This window comes from Loa loa (genome assembly GCF_000183805.2).
Source record: "Loa loa unplaced genomic scaffold supercont3.86, whole genome shotgun sequence".
NCBI classification, from domain to species: domain Eukaryota; kingdom Metazoa; phylum Nematoda; class Chromadorea; order Rhabditida; family Onchocercidae; genus Loa; species Loa loa.
The window spans coordinates 101055-110308 of NW_018108266.1; the positions used below are offsets into that span (position 1 = coordinate 101055).

Consider the following 9254-nt stretch of genomic DNA (forward strand, 5'->3'; position numbering starts at 1 on the left):
TCCCTTTTCCACAGCTATAAGTGTTGATTCTACGCAGTTTAGAAAAAAATTTCGAAGTAAAATTTAACTATGGATATCGGAAAATCACAAGGTGTTTGTCACAAGAACTGATAAAAAATTACCTTCGCCAGTAACAATCAAAGCTCGAACTGCCAAATCCTTCGCTCTGAGAATCAGTCTTTTCTTCATATGCTGTTCCGTAAATGAATAAATACGTTTAACACTGTCATTTGTGTAGTAGACCAGATAACGCACTCCTGACTCTGCCTCCACAACGCCAGTATCCTCGTCATATAAAATCCGACACATTTTTCCACGTGGTTTGTGTGTAATTAAGGGGTGGACAATCATCAGCAATTTTGTTATGGAGTCGAGTGAACTTTCCATGATTCGTTTGACTAAGAATTCATGACGCAACTGCTGTAAAGAAAGAATAAACATAATTATGCTAGAGAAAATATGTGTTTGCAACATATGTTCATAGGCAGCATTTGATGGGAGTGCCTAAAAGGACAATGTTGATACAAATATAGTGCATTCATGTTCGCATATATCTGAGAATGAGAAACATAGATTCTCAACGTCCTCCGAGGATGGTCATACACAATAAAGTATGACCATAAATAATCGAGCAGCTACGATTACATGCGCAGTGGGAAATACCAACAACATTGCCATACGAAATTCGAACGTGAAATTAAGACTTTGGAAAGTAAATGGGATATACCGCAACAATAAAAACTTACAACGCGGATAACGCGTACATTATTCCCTTTTATCCTTTGTAGTTCTGGAAATTCTTTTTCCGTAAAACCCAAATTTATCTTTTTAAGAGGCAAAAAAAATGTTTGAATATTTTCACCTCCTGAAAATACATGCATTTATCCTTTTTTGAAAAAAGACCAGAAAGTATGATGCTGATAAGGAAAGATTAGTTTAGCCATTCCCTCCCATCTTTCTACCACTCCCATTTTCCTTTTTATTTTTTTTGTTAGAGTTGGAATCTAACTAACGATAGATAACGAAAAACTGAAATCAAAATTCACAAGAACTAAAAAACCAGTATCAGAAACATTTACCATCACACATGATTCCAGAATTAGTATGAGGAATTTTGAACAGATGACCAACTTCATGCATAACAGCACCCAAATAACATGCGATGATACCACCCTTTGTATGCTGCAGTGTATATCTATCACCCTAAATACTTTCATATTTCATTAATAAGCAGTCGGAATCTTGAAAAAGAAACTTACGAAATAATGGTAAGTCCTCAAAAAGAAAAAGGAAAAGTGAATAAATCTTGCATGATTCTTTAAGAGTGTTAAGGGCAAATATCCAGAAAATTGCTTAGCAAGTACTGATTGAAATTGCATCTAAATACAAACAAATCGACTGAAATCAAAATGAAGAACTAACATGCCAACTCATCACACGCCAACAGTGACGAGTCGGCAAAACATTTGCACGACTCATATCCCGTAAAGAACGATGCACGTGGGATGCAACTGCAGGCATGCAGTAGAAGGCAGCAGATTTGATGACGCTCAAGTCAAGTATCGTTTCGATTTTATCCTAAAAACGGTAGTCACAATCTGATCCCTTATACTAAAATGATTTGCCCTAACTCTGCTTCTGCCAGTGCAGCAGAATCAAGTAAGTCCGTCAAGTAAGAATCAAGTAAATCAAGTAAGAAGCTATGTCTTCTTAACAATAAGAGATAAAACAAATCTGCATACACAACAGTTGTCTACTTGAATCCTGATCAAAACATCAGGTCACAAATAAGAGGAAAAACTGTTTGAAATAAGCAGAAAATCTTGAACCTTTTCTGTTGTTCCATCAGACTTTTTCGGGGAAAGGAGGAAAACCAAATGAAGCAACTTGTTGGAATCCAACTGACCGAGAAGAGAAAGACGCCTACGAATATACTTTGCAAGATGGCGTTCATGAGCTAATTCAACAGCTGTTTTATCTAATTGCAAAAGTGCTACAGCTGGTGTCATTTCCGTGAACTGTGGCTCTACAACATACTGAAGTTTTATAGAAAAATCTACAAATTTATTTCGGGAGATTTTTTTTTTGAAAAAAATTTGAAAAATCTACAAGCCGTTTCTTGGATAATTACATTTCAATGCCTGAACCAAATTGGTGTTTCTTAAGACAACCTGAAGAGTTATTGTAAGATTCCAACATCTAACCATCAATATATAAAACTCCAAAAGCAAATTGCAAATAGCATAAAGTATTTAAAAGATGAATCAAACCAAACATGGACAAAATAAAAACATTCCTTCTATGAAACAAGACTAATTCAACTTTTCTCATACACTGAAAATTTTGTTTATTCCAAAATCTCTTTACTTCTTTGAAATATGCGTCATTAGCTATAAAACAGTCAATCATTGCTGATATGCATTAAGTCTGAACTATCTTGGTTCTCTAAATTTTTTGCATTAAAAAAAAAAATGAGAGACAGCTTACCAGACATTGACACATAAGTCCCTGATATCAAGGTTCGGTCTTCTATCGGAACTTCTGTAAATTTCATCCGATGTTCAAAAATTCAAAAATCAAGTTAGAGGCTGTAAATATTTTCTATCTTTTACCAATAAGATGCAAGCGAAGAAAGCTCTTTAAAGAAATAAAACATTCCATTAGCATTGAAGCGAAAAAATATATAATTACACGCCATGTACTTGTAGTATTTCTATATAATAATCCTTTTAATACACAACAGAAGCTTACTATAAGTTGTAATTATGCTGTAGCACATGATATCCATATAATTTCTAGTACTTTGCAAGTTCATGAAATCAAAAGCTGACAACATACCTGCTAACTGCTTTGTCCAGCAGTCATCTAAAAAGGGGACATAGGAACGTAGATCATTTGTGCTGTCACTGTCGAAATTGCTCAGCTCAACAGTAATGAATGTTTGAACCATTAATCCAATCAATCCAGCACGTTGCAAACATACCTGGCTATAAAGAAAATTTTTAAAACTGCAAATTAGTTTTTGCATTCGACGATTGGATTCCCAGAATTTTTTGAGCATAAAAGTGATTACTGCACCCTAATTTTACTCACTCAGATTTCCACAGTATTTTAGCACTAACGGGAATAAACCAACGAGGCGAAAGTGACGGAGTATTCCTCTCCGTTTGTCTGAGTCGGCAACTCTCAAAAAAGAACTTTTCTAGTTTGTTATTCTTGCTTTACATTTCTAACGGCTCCCTCAGTATTTTAAATCTATTTCAAAAACTCAACTAATTAACAGACCTACCTGTACCACTCTTTTTTGTCCAAGGGATATGCGACATATAAGCGTATCCTCATAGTATCTGGTGGCACTGGCTGTGGAGTATACTCCAGAACAACGTCGCCATAAGTCACACTTCCTCCTTTTCGAGGAAAGTTGTGAATCAACGAGGCAGTAAATATACCCTGGAAAAATCCGTTCAATTAAATGCAATTCCGACCGCTGGTTGATTAAATACTTGCAAGCATTATTTTTCTAACACAGAGTTATATCTTGCTTTAAGATGAAGGAAATCATTAAGATAGTTTATGTCGGAAAGAAAATAACCAGGATAAACAACAAAGTCCCATTCAAGCAGAGCGGTGATAGAATCGCAAGGGCTGAATCCAATGATTGCTGAAGGGCGCAGCGTATCCGTGAAAGTCCAAATATTCACAACAAAAACCACTGCCTTTTGCAGTCGCTTAAATCTTGTTAGTTCGAAATGACAAAAGTCTAACCGACAGAATAAATAGTCTAATAGATATCTAAAAAGAACTGAAAACTTTTGCTACCATCGTGAACAAGACGGTCTACACGAAAATGAAGAGCCGAAGTGATTATAAATACAAAGTTATCTGTTTTAAAATTAGAAATTAAAAGTGAAGAGATTAGCACAATCTTCCTGCAGAATTTTTTCTACACAAACCAGTTTATAATTCTGAATCCAGAAAAAAAACACTTACTTTCTCAAAAGCCGTTGATGACATGACACTCACGTTAAAGGCCATTTCAGCTTCAGCTTTCTCCATTTTTTTTTTACATTCAGCGTAGATGGACCTACTGCTGATATCCATTACCATCAACTGCGGAGAGTAGATTTTTCGGTTACATGAAGGCTTACTCTCAATTGCTTCAAAGTCATGCATTTCGAAGCCAATAAGGAGAGTCACAAATAAATAAAGTACAACTGTCAGTTGTATGGCACAACCAATATCCAGCCACTTTGACAGACGACAATTATTGCAAACAAGCAACAGCACAAACCTAAAAAACTATTAGAAATAAAAGTTTAAATTCTTCTTCAGTATGCACAATGAACGTTATATCTGAAATGAATGTTTATAACATTAGTGGGAAAGGCAAGTCCGCTTATTCTAATAGAGAGAGCAGTGTCCAGAAAAACTATATACTGTGGGAGTTGCAACTTCTTCACTGGTTCACAACTAGCAAAATTCTTCTACCGAAAATTTTTACATAGAACAAACAATACAATAACACAAAGAAGTGAAAAGACTTCTAAATACTGATTTTGAACCTTTTAAATACTAATTCTGAATACTGATACAATGCCATACTATCTGATCTCATGTACTACTTTAGATCAGATTTATATTATAACTCGCCATACTATAATTTGAAAAGCAAACAACAGTGTTCAGTTAGTTAATAATAAGTGTTAAGTAAAATGTAACTGAAGATATGTAATCAAATGAATTAATTCATGCTGCATTGAATCCAGGTTCCAACAGAAAGAGCCAACAGGACATCATTAAGCGACAAAAATGTTCGTCATTTCAATATGCAGCGCAAAGCAATAACAGCAAATAAAATGAACTAACTCCCTTCACCCTGACCTCTGACCGCCTAATCGTACCCCTCCTTTTATCGCTCCATCTACACCGCCTAAGGTAGGAAAGAAAAGCAAGGTCACTATGAAAATTAGGTTTCCAAATTAGTGGCGGAAATTTCGATTGGTAGTAGAGGGAATGCAACATTACAGTACTTCAACTATCGATATTTAATGAGCTCAAGCAAAGTGATATAAGGGATTTCTTGCTTCTGTGTGAATTTACAATGAGATTAAACTTGGAAGCATTTGTGAAAATTAGTTTCCTCTCTTTATTTTTAGAGACTAAAAGGACGTAGAAATGTTGTCATTGAAATCGATCTTTGATTAATGACTTCTTAAGAGTGATGTGTAATAGGAAGGAAGAGTGGGAATTTGGATGAGTAGTTGATTTAAGTTTAATTCTCCACATACTTGTTGCTTTTCTGCTCTCTCCTTTCCTTCATTCTCATCCTTCACTTCATCTCCAACATCAACACCGACCTTTCCTTCGTTTTTTTTTCTTTCTGAGCTTCAATGTTCTATATGAGGTAGTTGAATGTGATTTAAATCATTTTAATTTGGCGATTTAACAGTTGGCAGATATAATCTCCAGAACAGAAGAGATGGATGTAACATGAAAGTTCTCTCTTCATACCAGGTAATAGCATGTCAGTCTGGTTCGCATATCGAAGAAAAACTGTATTGGATGTCGTTTAAATTCTGTCTAAACTTCGTAATGCTTAACATTAAAGCTTTAATGTCCTATATGAGGTAGTAATGATGTCACCAATCATTTATTCAAGCAATGTCATTTTGGGGTCCGGTCAGTGTTTCAAACGGTCAACTTATAACGTAATGTGCAAGGATATGAGAAATAGAATAGTGACGACTACAATACATCTCGGTTTCGTAGTGTTATAGACAGGATGACTGGCAAGCGTTTCTAAGGAAAGTGCATAGGTAACGGAACCTCACTTTATATACGTCAACCTCAACCTCACAGACAGCTTGCTGTCGCTATTTGCAATTACAGTCTCTGTGGAAAGCATTGAGTATTCTCCATGTCATCCGACCATAATGAATCGTTATTAGAAGATTAATTACAAGCTTATGAAGAGTGCAACAGATCTGTGGATACACAAATTTAAAGATAGAAGACGATTAATCAGGTTTTTAAAGAGATATATCTCTCATTCATCAAAGAACATTTAAGTGGACGTAAATGGAGGCTGAGACATTAAGTAGTCGGTAACATTTAAAGTGTTAAAAAATCGATCCGAAACTCGCTTACCTTTTGAAATATTGTCTCATGCTGCTGTAATATGCGCAGCACGTGAATGAAATTGATGGCTGATGGAAAGTATTTGAAGATTCATGAGAGCGGTGATAGTGTTGTTGGCGTTTTTATCTAGTGTGGCAAGTTTCCGGAGTCAGTCAGTTGCAGTACGCGGTCGATTAATGTGCGGCTCGAGTCCGGCTTCCAATGTACGCGTAAAACTTTGGGAAGAAGATGGCGGTGAGTACTTCAGTTTTTGAGGTTCTTGTGAGATAGACACTGCAAAACATATAATTTGACATGAATGTTCTAGCTTAATTACATTTCTAGATTATAACACAAAAATTACGTACCCTTTTAGGACCGGATCCAGATGATTTACTTGATCAGGGTTACACGGATCAAAATGGTGATTTTTTGCTTAAAGGAGACACTGTTGAATTGACACCAATTGATCCCGTCTTCAAGGTGTATCATGACTGTGACGATGGGCTCAAGGTATGTCATAATTCGTCAATTGTCCTTAGTTCAAATTTTCTATTTCGAAAGATTTCATGAGTGAATAAATGTATGCAATGGTATATTTTCTAAGACTAATCGCAATCCAATTACATGCATTATTTTCCTTGACTTTTAGAACATTTCATGTTTTATATTTTTAGAGGATGCCGGAGAAGTAAAATTTATTAGTAAAATTTTTCCTTTTATAATAATCTGATCCGTAGCTTCTGTTTCTAAATTCGAAGATTCTTTAGCCTGGCAAAAGAAAGGTAAAATTCAAGATACCAAAATCATACATTACCAATGGAAAAACACCGAAGAAAGTTTTCGATATTGGTACTTTGAATTTGGAAACGATATTTCATGTAAGTTTAGTATGAAAAAATATTGTCGAATCGGACATTTATTTGGCTTTTCATCTTCAATTTTTTTTATTTTCCATCTTTCATCTTGTCGTTTGAAATCGATTTGCAATTTTAGCTACCGCTTTTGACATTAATAGGAAAACTATGGTTTTCTGCGACAGCTAAACAGCGGAGCAGAACAATCTTCAAAAGAATATAGATTGATTATAAGAAATAAACTCTTACAAATTCCTGCTCTTTCAGAATCGCTTACTCCTTGCCTCATTTTTTCCTCTTTTACGTGCATTCAATCTAAAAATTTATTTATCGATTGTGTCTTAAAAAGGGAGTTATTTAACAACTATCATTAGAAGGTTTTATGAAGAAGTAATATTACTAATTTCTGGATGTCTTTTTCGAGAAAGATATAAAGAAAAAAAGAGTCTGTTTTTACTAGATAAGTTTTTGCTACTCTTCGGAAGAATTTACTTCCTGTGCAATCAAGGAGTAAATTGAATGGCAATATGTTGGGAGAAGCAACTGCCAAACGAGAACAGAGAACTTTTGATAAGACTGATTCTTTTCGATGAGTGGATGGAAGCTTTCATAAAAACGCAGATTTTTCCCTTATATGCCCAGTTAAACGAATACTATTAAAAAGTTTGGATAAAATACTTGGCAGAACTACTCCAGAAAGTATCTTTATCAGACTGTCACGATCACCCATAAAAATTTTCTGATGGTTTACGTGTATGCATTTTTCATTGTTTCTTATGACTTTTTCAAGATCCATTATGAATTTCTGACTTTTCAACTTGTTTTAATTAATTTGTTTTGCAGCACGAAGAACGCGAAATAATTGTATCGTAATGGCATATTTGATATACACCGGCAAGAAAGGTGGAAGGTATACAGCAAAAAATAAATAGCTCATGTTCAGTGTAGTAGTAAATGTGTAAATAAAAGAGATGTTTTCTAAAGTGACCATTTGCAATTTTTTCATTTACTAACGAGATGATGTCAATCTTCTAATTTTATTGTTGAATTAATTTGTAGAAGAGGATAACGAGATTCCAACCCTTACTGTAGTGCAGTACATCCATTTGTATCATTAATTAATGTTTAAGAATAATGTCATAACAAGTGATTAATTTGACCTATACTTTCCCACTTTTCTTTTTTGGTAATGGTTTTCCTGTTATGAGATTTATCAGTAAAAAAAAATCATTCTAATGTTGTAGAATTCAAGTTAGGACATGTTAGATTAAGATATTTCGATCTTTTAAACGATCATGATATCGATTATGAAGTAGGCTCATGAACCTGAGTACGCTCTAGCAACATTTCCAGCCTTTCCCTTTCTCTATAGTACTTTTTTTTTTTGATTCAGTAATGATCTTTGTTTGCAAAATCTTCCGGTTGGTATTTATGTAATATTAAGGAAATTTCTAATTTAATTGTCCTTTTGTAGCTTCTTGCATTTCGTTTATTCTAAATGAACACATAGAGACTTGCATTTATACTTTTTCCTACTTATCGTATAAACTTTATTTTTTTTCATCTGGACGAACAGATTTTATAAGATGAACTAAAATGCTACAATTACAAGGAGGATTATTAGCGTCGTTCAGGTTTTATTTTACTGACAAATTGATAACGTCATGAATTACTACTTATTTTTTCAGCTTAATACAACCCATAGAAATCGTGGTAATGTCAATGATAGTTCATTGTTGCCTGATGCTTTATTTCAGAATAGTTAGTCATAACAGATTATCCTGTACCTTTGTCGGCGAAGCCGGGCAAATGTTGTCAGTTGTTTTAATTAGAATTTAAAATATTTCTCAGATAAATGACTAGTTACACAAAATCAATAAAACAAATATATCGATGCCTAAAGTGATGAATTAATGAATCATTCATCCAAATCCAACTCTTTCAATTTTCAAACCATTCTTAATTGCAATGGTTAAACGTTTCACAGAAAGCTTTTGTTGTAAACTTTTTCCAATCTGTTAATCAAACTTACATGCAATTGTGGAATGTTATAAAGAATTTATACGCAAATGTCGAAATTTTGTAAAGAGCCTTTAGTCTGGTAATTAAAGGAATGTATCTGGAATGTTAAACCATTCCTATTATAAAAGAAGTTAGGATTAGTCATCCTGGTACAGTCGGTTATCAAATCAAAAAGTTTGAGCAGTCACTCGATCCGACAGCTCCCACAATCATTCAGTCCAACAACTCGTTCAACTAGTTAATCGGGCAGCTCGCGCG

General features: G+C 34.4%; 2 protein-coding genes across 3 annotated transcripts; one reads left to right on the forward strand and one right to left on the reverse strand.

The window, feature by feature from the left end:
• Positions 1-10: 10 nt before the first annotated feature.
• Positions 11-4297, reverse strand: LOAG_03531. Of its 2 annotated transcripts, XM_020446348.1 has the most exons (10): positions 3991-4297; positions 3593-3728; positions 3290-3450; positions 2839-2987; positions 2488-2541; positions 1830-2026; positions 1423-1578; positions 1080-1203; positions 747-865; positions 11-420 (listed from the first exon to the last, which is right to left on the reverse strand). In XM_020446348.1, exons 3-10 carry the CDS (start codon positions 3340-3342, stop codon positions 85-87), a joined length of 1188 nt encoding a protein of 395 aa, XP_020303294.1. In that variant the 5' UTR covers positions 3343-3450; positions 3593-3728; positions 3991-4297; the 3' UTR covers positions 11-84. The 2 variants fall into 2 exon arrangements, with proteins under 2 accessions (XP_020303294.1, XP_020306182.1); XM_020446349.1 differs by lacking the exons at positions 3593-3728; positions 3991-4297 and having other exon boundaries at positions 3290-3476.
• Positions 4298-6230: 1933 nt separating this feature from the next.
• Positions 6231-8194, forward strand: LOAG_03532 (hypothetical protein; the record flags this gene model as incomplete). The annotated part of the gene is made up of 4 exons (XM_003139069.2): positions 6231-6372; positions 6494-6630; positions 6888-6998; positions 7818-8194. The coding sequence occupies 4 exons, from the start codon at positions 6231-6233 to the stop codon at positions 7845-7847; spliced, it is 420 nt and encodes a 139-aa protein (XP_003139117.1). The 3' UTR covers positions 7848-8194.
• Between the last annotated feature and the right edge of the window lie 1060 nt (positions 8195-9254).

Bases quoted from the DNA above. Each gene is read 5' to 3' on its own strand.
- LOAG_03531 (XM_020446348.1), bottom strand. From the start codon at position 3,342: ATGAGGATACGCTTATATGTCGCATATCCCTTGGACAAAAAAGAGTGG. The intron at 2,988-3,289 runs GTAGGTCTGTTA...TTTTCTTTATAG, and splicing joins GACAAAAAAGAGTGGTACAG to CCAGGTATGTTTGCAACGTG. The intron at 421-746 runs GTAAGTTTTTAT...CTTTCTTTACAG, and splicing joins ATGTACGCGTTATCCGCGTT to CAGTTGCGTCATGAATTCTT.